The sequence below is a fragment of the Pygocentrus nattereri genome, chromosome 19 (genome assembly GCF_015220715.1).
Source record: "Pygocentrus nattereri isolate fPygNat1 chromosome 19, fPygNat1.pri, whole genome shotgun sequence".
Classification (NCBI taxonomy): Eukaryota; Metazoa; Chordata; class Actinopteri; order Characiformes; family Serrasalmidae; genus Pygocentrus; species Pygocentrus nattereri.
In genome coordinates this window covers 5,138,272-5,152,076 of record NC_051229.1, presented here as the reverse complement: position 1 = coordinate 5,152,076, position 13,805 = coordinate 5,138,272, and the positions used below count along the sequence as shown (strand labels likewise).

The 13,805-nt window shown below is 43.6% G+C and overlaps 1 protein-coding gene across 1 annotated transcript in view; it reads left to right on the top strand.

Annotated features, from left to right (window-relative positions):
- Positions 1 to 261: 261 nt before the first annotated feature.
- rpap2 (RNA polymerase II associated protein 2) overlaps positions 262 to 13,805 on the top strand; it is a 28,291-nt gene continuing 14,747 nt past the window's right edge. Inside the window, exons 1-10 of the mRNA XM_017712272.2 lie at positions 262 to 650; positions 890 to 932; positions 3,103 to 3,217; positions 4,747 to 4,845; positions 7,331 to 7,396; positions 7,493 to 7,581; positions 7,687 to 7,722; positions 9,404 to 10,313; positions 11,790 to 11,881; positions 12,816 to 12,896. Of these exons, the coding sequence (XP_017567761.1) occupies positions 599 to 650; positions 890 to 932; positions 3,103 to 3,217; positions 4,747 to 4,845; positions 7,331 to 7,396; positions 7,493 to 7,581; positions 7,687 to 7,722; positions 9,404 to 10,313; positions 11,790 to 11,881; positions 12,816 to 12,896 (1,583 nt within the window). The 5' untranslated portion in view covers positions 262 to 598. The remainder of the gene's footprint in view (positions 651 to 889; positions 933 to 3,102; positions 3,218 to 4,746; positions 4,846 to 7,330; positions 7,397 to 7,492; positions 7,582 to 7,686; positions 7,723 to 9,403; positions 10,314 to 11,789; positions 11,882 to 12,815; positions 12,897 to 13,805) is intronic.

Genomic DNA, 13,805 nt, shown 5'->3' with positions numbered 1-13,805 from the left:
GAAACGGCGTTGAATGCGCTTTCCGACGCCCGAGACCCTGTTTAACGATGAAGTTTGGCCTCTAATGTGATTTAATCTGTTTATTTTTATCCACTTGTGGTGGAGAGATCATCGTTATTCCATGTAAGACTCAGAAGACACGTGTAGGTTCACTGGTGGTTTTTTGTATAGTGAATAAAATGGCTATAATTGTGTTAGTGACACCTGGTTCCTATCGCCACCACTGTAAATACACATCTTAACCATTTCACACCAAACCGCTCTGAGTGGCTGTTCACGTCTTAGGGATTTATTATGAATTGTTCAGAAATTTTGAAAAATTGGTGGAATTCCCCTTTGAGACAAACGCAAACGTACTTGTTGCACATTAGATCACATACGCAATTTAAAAAGCAGACAAAACAGAAAACTGACAGAATAGCACGTATTTCAGCACAAGAAACAGTTATATGTTATATAGTTATTTAAAAAAAAGTATCAGTGCTTAGTGAACCGCATAAGATACGTTCTACAGAAAGCTCCCAGTTTGCTCACTACTTAGGCTACGCGGCGTGTATTTGGGACGCGGCCGGGGCGATTTGTTTTGAAGGCAGAAAGCATGGACGCCGGCGAGAGGAAGAGTGTTCGTTCTTCTAAGACCAACAAGAAAGGCAAGACCGAGCGTTTTAAATCAGAAAATGAGTTAATTTATCTGTGATTTAAGCTTAAATGACACGTTTTTGCTTGGTACTGTGCAGCCAGCTGCCTTGGCTTAGCCACGTGAACTCTGCTGACTTTCACTCTCAGCAGGACTTCTGAGCTTCGTAGCTCATATAACTATGACTAACTTCAGGCTTTCTGTCCAAATTCGTGTTCTGTGAAAAATAATAACCTTTCATGTGTGTTGCAGGCGGGAGAGGACCTCAGCTGTCAGCTGCAGAGGAGGCCAGGAGGTCAGACTTTCACTAGAGTCACTCCTAATGAAACACGTCTATAGTGACACTGCAGGATTCTCATAGTTAAAGGGGAATTCCACCCCAATTTCAAAAATTTCAGAATAATTCAGTCATTGAGGTGTAAACACAGTCACTCAGAGAGGTTTGGTGTGAAATGGTTGATTGCAGAGACTCGTTTCTTTACAGTGGTGGCGACCTGTCCAGAACCACCAGTGAACCTACCCTGGTCTTCAGAGATTGTATATGAATAGTTGGTGATGGTAAAATAGTCATAAATCTGAAATAATAAGGCTTTGTGGGACTATTTTGCTTCACAACAATGGATTAAGTTAAGTGATATGTTTTTAATCCCACAAACGGGGAAATTCCATCTCCGCATTTAACCCATCCGTGAAGTGAAACACCACATACACACTAGGGGACAGTCAGCACACTTGCACGGAGCGGTGGGCAGCCCTATCCATGGCGCCTGGGGAGCAATTGAGGGTTAGGTGTCTTGCTCAAGGACACCTCAGTCATGGACTGTTGGCACTGGGGATCGAACCGGCGCCTTTCCGGTCACGGCCAGTTCCCTAACCTCCAGCCCACGACTGCCTCTTAATGAGTTTCAATCAGTAAACAGTTCCTCAGACCTTAGGCCGTGTATTCATATGTATTTCATGTAATAACTTTCTATGGGAAGCTTTTAGAGGTGGACGTCTGGTTCCTATCACCACCACTGTGAACCGTTCTGACTTGGTAAGCTTCTCTAAAGCAGAGCGTTCCTCTCCAAGCAACTCTGAATGGCTCTGTTTACATCTTAGCCATTTAATTATGCAGAATTGTTTTCTTCTTTAATTCAGTACTAAAGTTTACAGTCAAATACCATAAAAGTATTATAGATTGCTGTAATACATGGCTACAGAAAGTACCGTACCGTAGATTATTATATTATTATTATAGACCTCACTATAGAAATGTTGTGTGTTCTGATAGTATCAATATAGATCTTTTTTGTAAGAGAGAGGGCCAGTGTTGCATGTCTAGATTAGGCCTAAACCTGGATGAATAAAAGGTTTTCAGTGGTGATTCATCACTGCAGTGGGTTTTAGTCCAATGCCAGGCTTAATTTATGTCAATCTGGACCAATGTGTTTATTACCACTATATGTAAATTAGACGTCTCGCTCATGATCTTGTTAACAGGTGTGTTTTTATGGTTTTAAAGTTGAAAGGCCCAGTTTTTACCTTTTAACCTTTAGGACCCGAAGCAAAACCATAGGTAACTTCAGAGCAGTTTACCACAGACATGATGCACATATCAGTTTGGTTAGTTAGTTAGAATGGGTCGCTCTCAGGAGCTCAGTGAAGTCCAGCGTGGTACCGTGATCGGACGCCACCTGGGCAGCAAGTCCAGTCGTGAAATTTACTCACTACTAAATATTCCACAGTCCACTGTCAGTGGGATTATAACAAAGTGGAAGCGATTGGGAACGACAGCAACTCAGCCACAAAGTGGTCGGCCACGTAAAATGACAGAGCGGGGTCAGCGGATGCTGAGGGGCATAGAGCGCAGAGGTCACCAACTTTCTGCAGAGTCAATCACTACAGACCTCCAAACCTCATGTGGCCTTCAGATCAGCTCAAGAACAGCGTAGAGAGCTTCATGGAATGGGTTTCCATGGCCGAGCAGCTGCATCCAAGCCTTACATCACCAAGCGCAGTGCAAAGCGTGGAATGCAGTGGCTGCTCCAACATGACTGAGCACCAGTGCACAAAGCAGGTCCATAAAGACGTGGATGAGCCAGTTTGGTGTGGAAGAACCTGACTGGCCTGCTCAGAGTCCTGACCTCAACCCGACAGAACACCTTTGGGATGAATTAGAGCGGAGACTGTGAGCCAGGCCTTCTCGTCCAACATCAGTGTCTGACCTCACAAATGCGCTTCTGGAAGAACGGTCAAAAATTCCCATAAACACTCCTAACCCTTGTGGAAAGCCTTCCCAGAAGAGTTGAAGCTGTTGTAGCTGCAAAGGGTGGGCCGACATCATATTAAACCCTATGGATTAAGAACGGGATGTCGCTCAAGCTCATATGCGTGTGAAGCCAGACGAGCGAATACTTTTGGAAATATAGTGTATGTGTAACATACATGGTGAAATAAAGTGATTCTGACTGTTTCATTTACAGGCGGGAGGTTCTGAAGGAGGCGCTGAGGGAGAAGTTGGAGTTGGAGCAGAGGGCTCTTCAGGTGGTGGAGAGACTCCTGGACGACAGTGTGACGGAGGAGTTTCTTGTGGACTGTGTGAGTAATGCAGACTCGTTTTAACCGACACCTTAGTCAGAGAAACCCAGACCAGCCGCAGTTTTCCCCTGTTACAGCTCCTAACTAGGGCTGCGCAATGTACGATATTTTATCATTATCGTGATGAATTAGGTCACCGTACACTTTTCTTAGAATATCTCGGACATCGTGAGTACTTAAAGGACACAAACTACATGTTTCTTTACAAAGTGGGCATAATCTTTGTGGTTGTGGATTGTTTATTATTACTTTACCTATATATCCATATATACATATACATATCACCCAACCCTACTCCTAACCCACCTGAACCAAGCAAGAAAGCTTAAAGGGAAACTGATTGACATGTAAACGAGGTCATTTAGAGAGGCTTGGTGTGAAAAGGTTGATTGTAGACACTCTGATGTCTTTACAGTGGTGGTGATGGGAACCAGGGGTCGCCATGACTACAACACAGATATAGCCGTTTTATTTACTGTCCAGAACCACCAGAGAACCCACACGAGTCTTTTTTATGGAAAGTTGATGTTAAAATAGTGATAAATCTAAAAGGATACGCATTTTCCTTGGGGACTAAGATTAGAAATGAGCAGATCAGAGGGACAGTGAAGGTGGAGCAGTTTGGAGATAAAGCCAGAGAGGCCAGGTTGAGATGGTTTGGACATGTGTTGAGGAGGAATAGTGGATATATTGGGCAAAGAATGTTGGAGATGGAGCTGCCGGGTAGAAGGAGAAGAGGTAGACCTCAGAGAAGGTTTATGGATGTAGTGAAGGTGGACATGGAGATGGTTGGTGTGAAAGTAGAGGAGGCAGTGGATAGGGCAAGATGGAGGCAGATGATCCGCTGTGGCGACCCCTAAAGGGAGCAGCCGAAAGAAGAAGAAGAAGATTTTCCTTGGGGACTATTTTGCTTTAGAACGTCCTGCATGTAACCCTTTCACCATTAAAGGACGTTTTAAGCCAAAACCATCGTGTCTGAGGCATCAGGCGGCATATTTGTTCCTATTCCTATTTCATCCGATTCTGTTCGCCACTATTGAGAGCATCTGTGTGCTTTAAGCGCACTGACCAATCAGAGCTCCAGGAGAGGTTCTGTTGGAGTTTGAATGAATGAAGATATTCACACACCGATCAGTCGTAACATCCTGACCACCTCCTCGTTTCTGTGCTCACTGTCCACTTTATCAGCTCCACTTACTGTATAGCTGCACTCTGTAGTTCTACAGTTACAGACTGTAGTCCATCTGTTTCTCTGATACTCTGTTACCCTGTTCTTCATTGGTCAGGACCCCCACGGACCCTCACAGAGCAGGTACTATTTGGGTGGTGGGTCATTCTCGTAGAAACAAGGAGGTGGTCATAATGTTATGCCTGGTCAGTGTATAACCCAACAGGAGTCAGTTTTGTCTCATTGCTGGCTGACCAGTGCATTAATATAATGTCCTCTAACGCATCGCAGTGTAATTTGAGTGCTGGTGTTTTGTTTGTTGTTTATCTGTGGTGTGTTTTTGTGCCACTGTCTGTTTCAGGCGCGAATGATCACCTCAGCCAACTACAAAGACGTGGTGGAAGAGCGCTCCATAGTGAAGATGTGTGGATATCCTGTTTGTCCGAACAAGCTGACCAATGTAAGAGGCTTCTTCACCTTTTCACGGAATGACTGAAGCACTTGGGGCTGGGCGATATTCATCAAATTCAGTGTTGTGATATTTTCCAAGTACAGTGGTGTGAAAAAGTGTTTGCCCCCTTCCTGATTTCTTAGTCTTTTGCGTGTTTGTCACACCTCAGTGTTTCAGACCACCAAACTAATTTAAATATTAGACAAAGGCAACACAAGTAAGCACAAAATTCAGTTTATAAATGAGGGTCTTTACTATTAAGGGAAAAAGAATCCAAACCTACAGGGCCCCGTGTGAAAAAGTGATTGCCCCTAAACCTAATAACTGGTTGGGCCACCCTCAACAGCAACAACTGCGGTCAAGCGTTTACGATAGCTGGCAATGAGTCTTTTACAGCGCTGTGGAGGAATTTTGGCCCACTCATCTTTGCAGAATTCCTCCCTCTCATCCCTTTCCTTCCCTTCCTTCCTCCCTCCCTCCCTCCCTCCCATTCCTTTCCTTCCCTTCCTTCCCTCCCTCCCATCTCTTTTCTTCCCTTCCCTCCCTCCCTCTCATCCCTTTCCTTCCCTTCCCTTCCCTCCCTCCCTCCCTCCCTCCCTCCCATCCTTTTCCTTCTCTTCCTTCCCTCCCTCTCATCCCTTTCCTTCTCTTCCTTCCCTCCCTCTCATCCCTTTCCTTCCCTTCCTTCCCTCCCTCCCATCCCTTTCCTTCCCTTTCCTTCTCTTCCCTCCCTCCCTCCCTCCCTCCCATCCTTTTCCTTCTCTTCCTTCCCTCCCTCTCATCCCTTTCCTTCTCTTCCTTCCCTCCCTCTCATCCCTTTCCTTCCCTTCCTTCCCTCCCTCCCATCCCTTTCCTTCCCTTTCCTTCCCTTCCCTCCCTCCCTCTCTCCCTCCCATCCCTTCCCTTCCCTCCCTCTCTCCCTCCCATCCCTTTCCTTCCCTTCCTCTCCCTCCCTCCCTCCCTCCCTCCCTCCCATCCCTTTCCTTTCATTCCCTCCCTCTCATCCCTTTCCTTCCCTTCCTTCCCTCCCTCCCATCCCTTTCCTTCCCTTTCTTCCTTCCTTCCTATCCCTTTCCTTCCCTTCCTCCCATCCCTTTCCTTCCCATCCATTCATTTTTGAATGACTGTTGGCATTTATTAAAAAAATAATGAGATCAGATCAGATTTAACTTTATTGTCATTGTACAGAGTTCGGGTACAGAGCCAATGAAATGCAGTTAGCATCTAACCAGAAGTGCAGAATACAGTATTATTGACACATAAAGTGCAGAAGAACTGTATAGTGGGTAAAAAATCATGCGCTCATGTTGAAGGAATATCTTGTAAACCTGATACGGCTTGTTTTGATTGTTCTATTCCTCTATTGCCACATTTTTCAAAACTGGAACACAGTTATTGTAGCATGTTAGTGTCAATCAATCAGTCAACCTTCATTTTGACTCGCAAATACATTTAGGGTGACCCTTAAAAAAAGCTGAAATTAAATTTACAAACTAAAACAAATGAAAATCATCAAGACAAAAACATGGATTTAAAAAAAAAAACATGCATAAAATATCAATAAAACACACAGGGTGACTCAAAGATTCATTTCAAAACCGTTTATTTCTCTAGTAAATCGTAACAGATCAGAGCAGTGACCTGTAAACGGTTTAAATGAGCGTAAAGTTTATTATGTGTATTTATAAGGTCTCAGTCTGAACCTCCTCCAGCTGTACGGACGACATCAACACCACAGTCAAACTCATCCCATGCTGGACTGAGCGTGTCGGGCGTCGCTGCTCTCACGGCTCTTTCAGTGGGATTTCGGAGATCATCCAGTGCTGTGGAACCAACGACGGACGCTCTGAGCTTCTGGAGCTTCACTGCCCATGAAAATCACACAGCACAGTTCTCGGATGTTCTCGGACGGATTCACTCTTATTGACGTGGAGAACACAGAACGTTCTGCTCAGGGGTCTCATCTCCTCTCAGACTGAAGGAGCCAGTCAGAAACTCTGTGACCCCCTCTTACAGTTGGATTGTGGTTGGTTCCTCGGCGCCTCACGGCTGTAAAAATATGGCTTTTTGAAAACAGATGAATCTTCTTGAATCACCCTGTACAATGAAAACACATTAAAATGAAGTAAAAGAACCAACTTGGATACCATCGAGAAGTTTATGAAACAAAAATTTTGAAAAATGTAATAATTTACTAGAATAAAACAGTTCAAATATTCAAATAAATGATATTATTATAATTAGTTCTGAAGGTGGTTAGAGATGAAACGTTTAAAATGACTGAGTGACTCCAGCGGGTGCGTTTTACAGACTCCTGTAGTGAATTTCAGATTTTTTTCCCAGTTCAGTAAAACTGTTAGTTTACTGTCGTACGCCGTATACTGACCAGCCCTAAACACTTATGTAATGTACACATTATTAATAGGTATTTGAACGCGACTGTAAGTGTTTTGCTGTATGAGTGTTCTGTTAAGATCTCTTGCGTGAATTTCAGGTTCCAGCTCAACGGTACAAAATCTCCACCAAGACCAATAAAGTGTATGACATCACAGAACGTAAGGTACGAAACATCTAGAGAGAAGAATTCTGTTCAAAATATTAATAATAACTGCTCTAGTTCCTTTTATAAAATGACACTTTTTTCCCCTCGTTTCAGTGTTTTTGTAGCAATTTCTGCTACAAAGCCTCAAAATGTTTTGAGGTCCAGATTTCAAAGTCACCACTCTGGCTGAGGAAGGAGGAGAGGTAGCGTGATTAACTTACTGTGTTCATCTGCATAGTAAATACGCTAATAAAGGATTCATGTTGTTGCTGTTGAGAATAAGTGCTCTGCCGTTGTTTCGTATACAGACCTCCAGACATCAGGCTGATGAAGAAGGGAGACGGGTATGTAAACGTTCATCTTCTATATTACATTTACAGCATTCGGCTGACGCTCTTATCCAGAGCGACTTACAATTTGATTATTTTACACAGAAAGGTGAAGGTGGTGTTAGGAGTCTTGCCCAAGGACTCTTATTGGTATAGTGTAGGGTGGTTACCCAGACGGGGCATTGAACCCCAGTCTACAGTGTAGAAGGCAGAGGTGTTACCCACTACACCAACTAACCACTTTCCAGAACATAAGTACATACATTAGTGAGATGTGAAACTTACCGACTCAGATTTCTCCACAGTGGTGGTGATGGGAACCAGGGGTCGCCATGACTACGACACAAATATAGCCAATTTATTACTATACAAAACCACCAGTGAACCTACACGTCTTACACCCTGCGTGTGTCCCTCCACCATGCATTGATTTTTAACTAATAATTCAATTTTGGGCAAAAAAACTTCATTCATAACCATTTCATGTAACAACTTTCTGTGAGGGAGCATTTAGAGGAGGAGGCCTGGTTCCTATCGCCACCACTGTGAACTATTCTGACTCTGTAAATTTCTCTAGAACAGAGCATTTCACACCAAACCCTCTCTGAATGAGTCCGTTTAGATCTCAACCGTTTAGTTAAACATTAAAAATCGGTGAAATTCCCTGTCCACAGGGTTTTCAGTAGGTCCAGCTCGATGTTTAGGTCTCAAATGATCTCAAAATCGACATTATACTGATGAAGATGTGATGATGGTAGTAGATAATTCACTCACATCCATGGAAGACTCATCCTTCACAAGTTTAGACGCAGTTCTCTTTAAATTCGATTTCAATCGTCAGATTCATCCACTTGAGGAAGGGGTCTTAAGCATAACACATGATATAGAATGTTCTTCTGCACATTCCATGCAATTGCACATTTCCACCAGAGCAGCCTCCACGTTCCCAAATCTGACATAGTGCCGCTTTAAAATTGATAACACAACCGTAGTTCCAAAAACGCTGGGACGCTGCGTAAAAGTACGTAAAAACAGAATGCAGTGATTTGCAAATCTCATATATCCGTATTCTATTCACAGTAGAACATGGATCATAGATCACCAGTTAATGAAAAACATTAGCTCATTTAGAACTTGATGACAGCAACACATCTCAAAATAGTTATGAGAGGGCTTTGTCTACTGTCGTGTGTCATCCCAGCTTCTTTAACAACAGTCTTTGAATGTCTGGGAAGTGAGGAGACCAATTCCTGGAGTTTTGCAAGAGGAATGTTGTCCTATTCTTGTCTGATGTAGGGTTCTAGCTGCTCAACAGTCCTGGGTCTTCTTTGCTGGATTTTTTGTTTCATGGTGCCTCAAATGTTTTCTATTGGTGAAAGTGGTTGGGGCCTGTCCCGACTTTTTTGAGATGCGTTGCTGCCATCAAATTCTGAACGAGTCATGAAATGGTAAATTGGCTCACTTTCACCATCTGATATGTGTTCAGTGTTCTGTTGTGAATAAAATATGGGTCTGTAAGATTTGGAAATCATTGCATTCTGTTTTTATTGACATTTAATTACATTTCATACAGCATCCCAGTTTTTTTTTAAATTGGGGTTGTATTAAAAGTGACGTTTCCCTATCAGCAGAGCCCTATCGCCATAAATAGATTGTAGTGTGTTCATATTGCCTTCTCCTCCTCTTCCATATTTAGAGGCAGCTCTGGTTTGGAGGTGAAGCTTACAGATAAACCCGTGAGTGAAGTGGACATTGAAAATCCAGTCCCAGAACCAGCAGATGTTCATGGAGGCTCCAGCGGTCTGAGCGACAGCAGTGATGTAGAGCAGGACTTTGTGTCCAGCATGGTGGCCAAAGAGAGGCCAAAAGCTAGAGTGCACTGGGGTAAACTGCCCAAACGTGATGGAGGGAGCAAAGAGGAGAGGCAAGAGCAAAATCTGAAGCCACAAGAAGAAAACCGTGCTGAAGCCAATAAACCCTTCAAGTCTTCTCCAGAACGCAATAACGTGCTTAGCTTCCCATCTGCGCCAGACAGAGATACACCAGTGGAGGAAACTAGGAAGCTTTTGGACCAGTTTGCTCTCTCAGATAGTTCTCCATTAGCAGTTACCCCACAGAACGCTGCTGCTGATGTAACTCCTGAGATTTGTGATGCAAATGCAAACACCAAAGATGCTCCTGACACCAACCTAAACATCTCTCACGTCAGTATGAGTAAGAAGAGTGCTGCTGGACTCAAAAGCCTGCTGAAGAACCACATAAAAGCAAAGGCCGAAGCTCCACCAGTCACGATCAGTCTGCTAGAAAGCCTCAGAGTCACTCTGATGGAGTGGAGAACTGAGGAGACCATGAAGTTTCTCCATGGACCTGATTACACTGCACAGACTGAACCCACATCCCAGAGTGTGGAAGAAGAGGAGCTGGACGAGGATGATCTTGAGGACGTAGTGGAGAAACCTGCAGGACGTCAGGCCAGACCCACCGCAGCAGCTCCTGATTATGAAACCCTGAGGAAGGAGACCAAGTTGATGGACCTCAGGGTGCGGGAATTTTACAAAGGAGTTTGCGTCCTGCCTGAGGAGATCCCAGCAGATAAAGGCACAGAGGTGAGGTTATATACCGTACTGGGCAAAAGTCAGAGACCACCCTTGCTTTATTTCATTTCCAGTCAAAATGGTCATCGGGTACAATTAATAGGATAAATTGAATAAAGAAGCTGCTGTTGAGAAGCAAGAAGTGCAACCAACTTCTAACAGGTGTGGAAAAATATTCCTGCAGGTTTCTTGGAGAAACCGAAAGCGAGTCCTCTAAAAAGAGTGGAAGCTGTAATAAAGGTAGAGTGGATAAATGAAGGGTCTCTGACTTTTGCACAGTAATGTAATTTGTGTATTCAGCGTGTTTTTAAGCTTAAATTTGTAGCAAAACAATGAAATCATGGTGAACTTTAAAAGTTTATGTTGCATTGAATGATTTCCTAAAGTGTTGTAAACGGTCATGTTAACATGCATCATCATCAGATTTCTACCATTATCTGATTATTCCAGTGGTTCTGATTTCTTAGATGAGAGTAATGTCTAGAAATCCGATTAAGAAATCTGATAAAGAGGCTGGACTTTAGCTCAGTAATCAGATTTCTCAGTGCTGTGGACTCTGATTTCTTTCAGATCTCTCAGTCTGCGCATGCGCGAAAACAGACAGCGGTACCGGAAATAAGCGAGCAGCGTCGTCACAAGATGCAGCAAAACAAACACGTGCTTGACAAAATAAAGGATTTAAATATGTTCCATCTTCTCGATGATGTGTGTTCATATTTTCAAGAGAAGCGGCGAGGTTTGTGAGTTTATGTGCTGGTTGTATTGGGCACTTTCCCCCAATAGCTGATCACGCAACACGTCGATCAGATGACTTCGATTTTCGGTTATCGGATTATCGAGTGCATGTTAACGCACTCACCATGAGAAGTCAAGCTGTATTAACGCTCATTGGAGTAATAACTGCTTTATTTTCTTCATATCTGTGTTGAATTTGCTGAAAAGCAAAAATCTTTACACGATTGACGCCTCAAACATCGCAAAGCAAGAGAAAGTGACTGGAGGGGTCTGTCACTTCTGATTGATTGGGGTCCTGATTGATCCAGAAGCTGTTTTATGATTTCTAAACTGGCCCTGGAGGAGGTTAAGAAAGAAAACCTATACATTTTAAGTTGCCGCGGTGATGCGGTCATGAGAGAGAGAATTCAGGGATTCATTTAAACTAAGCTTTAGGTGTGAGACAGAGCCCTGCTCTCAGCCGTGGCGCTGCCAGTTTGAACCTACATCTGTGTGTCTTTCTCAATTAACATTCTTCACATTATGTGAGGAGCTCGAGTTTCGCTTCTACTGTAAACAGACAGAGATGAGGTTTTTGCTCCGGCAGCAACAGTTGCTTACGCAAATTACTCTGCAGTCACTGGTCAGCAAAGACTGCTGTGGCACTCTGTGGACGTGTGTCCTGCTGTATTTGCTGTATTGTCCTGATGTGGGCGCCACACACAAGCATTTGAGACCTCACCTTTGAAATGCATGTGTTTGATGTGTCTCCAGGATGTTGATAAAGATCCTCCTCTGCCGCCGGTGGATTCCCACGCTCAGCGTCTCCTGCAGAAGCGCATAGTAGTGGAGAAGCTCAGCAGAAGGTCAATATTCAACACCTTTTAATGTTCCTCATTCTGTCCCATGCAGTCGAGTTGTTATGCCAGATTACACATGGTGTTTAACGCTTTAATTAAAGCCATGTTTTAACGTTTTAACTCCTTAATGTGTTTAATTAGCTCTGTTCACTTAAAAGCCTGAAGGCTTGTTATTCAGAAGCTACTGTGAAACTGAAATGCAAATTGTGTAGTTGCGCTTGAGAGTGAGGAAATAAAGGATTTTCCGCAAGACATCAACAAGATAAATGTCCATCTCTAGTGTCCGTCTCTAGTGTCCGTCTCTAGTGTCCATCTCTAGTGTTCATCTCTAGTGTCCATCTCTAGTGTCCATCTCTAGTGTCCATCTCTAGTGTCCATCTCTAGTGTCCATCTCTAGTGTTCATCTCTTGTGTCCATCTCTAGTGTCCATCTCTAGTGTTCATCTCTAGTGTTCATCTCTAGTGTTCATCTCTAGTGTCCATCTCTAGTGTCCATCTCTTGTGTTCATCTCTAGTGTCCATCTCTAGTGTCCATCTCTAGTGTCCATCTCTAGTGTCCATCTCTAGTGTTCATCTCTAGTGTCCATCTCTAGAAGTAAATGCACCTTAAACCACATAATAGTCCCAGAAAATTTCATACATCTGCTCTCTGTAGTTCAAAAGCAATGCATTGTTCATAGCAGTCAGGTAAAAGTAAGGCAGCACTAGCTTTTTAAGGCCTCACTCTCAGAAACTAATGAAGATACAAGCCTAAAATTACAATCCCTCAGAGTTGAAGGGGTTAACCTGCTCCCTAAGGTCAGTCGTTCGTCTGCAATATTAGTAAATGTGGGAATAAGGCTCGTGTCATTTCACAGCAACTGCAGTTGTGGTTGTAGTGGTCACTGCACACCTGCATGCTTTCTCTTTTTTAAACCTGACTGTCCTGTGCTGCGCTCTAGCTTGCGAGACGTTGTGGGGCCCCTGCACGTGACCATGAGCGAGATTATCAACGACATCAACAACTTGGTCAGAACTTTCAGGTGAGCAGCGTTTCTCAGCGCTATTAAAAACCCACTGGCTCAGTTGGCCGCATTTTTATCATATGTTGAAATTACTGTCTGTGCTATTCAATCATGTTTCCCAGCATTTAGGGAGAACAGAAATCCTGTCGCCTCAGGCCAAACGACATGTTTTGTGGATCTTCTAAGTGAAAATAAGTGAACAGATCCTCGACAGAGGACACACTTGTGCACGCTTTAATGCACAGTTGCTGGGTACTTGCGAAACGTAACATATTAAGGCGAAAAAAACGTAAAATTTGACTTCTGCAGAAGCTTTTGCACATTTTATGGTGTTTTTTTCAGGCAAAAAATAGAAATTATGCATTAAAACAGTTCAGTTTGAACTTATTTTCACTTTTTCAGCAAATCGTGTTACTTGACCGGGAGCTGAGTGTTGGAACTTGCTCCAGCATCTGCCCATTGACTTCTGTTACAAGTTTGCTTCGGTTTTCTATTCAGTGTCGCATGTTAGAATCGTTGCTCATGCTAATTAACCAGATCATGCAGTTGGGGCAGCTGGAGACTGAACTGAGCGGTGCTGCAGCGCTCTTCTAATTCCCTTTATGACGAGCTGTGATAAATATTCAGTGCCTTCCTTTGTACTGGCAGAATATATAGATGCTGTATCTGCGAAAGCAATCAGTGGGACTTTTTAGTCAGACGTGAGATTAATTTAATCTTCACACGGCCTTGAATAGCAATCAGTCATGGAGGTGTTGAGACAGGAAGTTGCGGGTCACACTTTGTAGATAATTTACGGCGTCTCCGAAGGGCCACTTCACTCTTAGATTGAACCTGCTTCCAGGAATTCAGCTGCTCCTATTGAGGACCACTAAATCTGGGCCCTGCACACAAGAGCACAGCCCCCTCTTAAAGGTGTTCAAACGT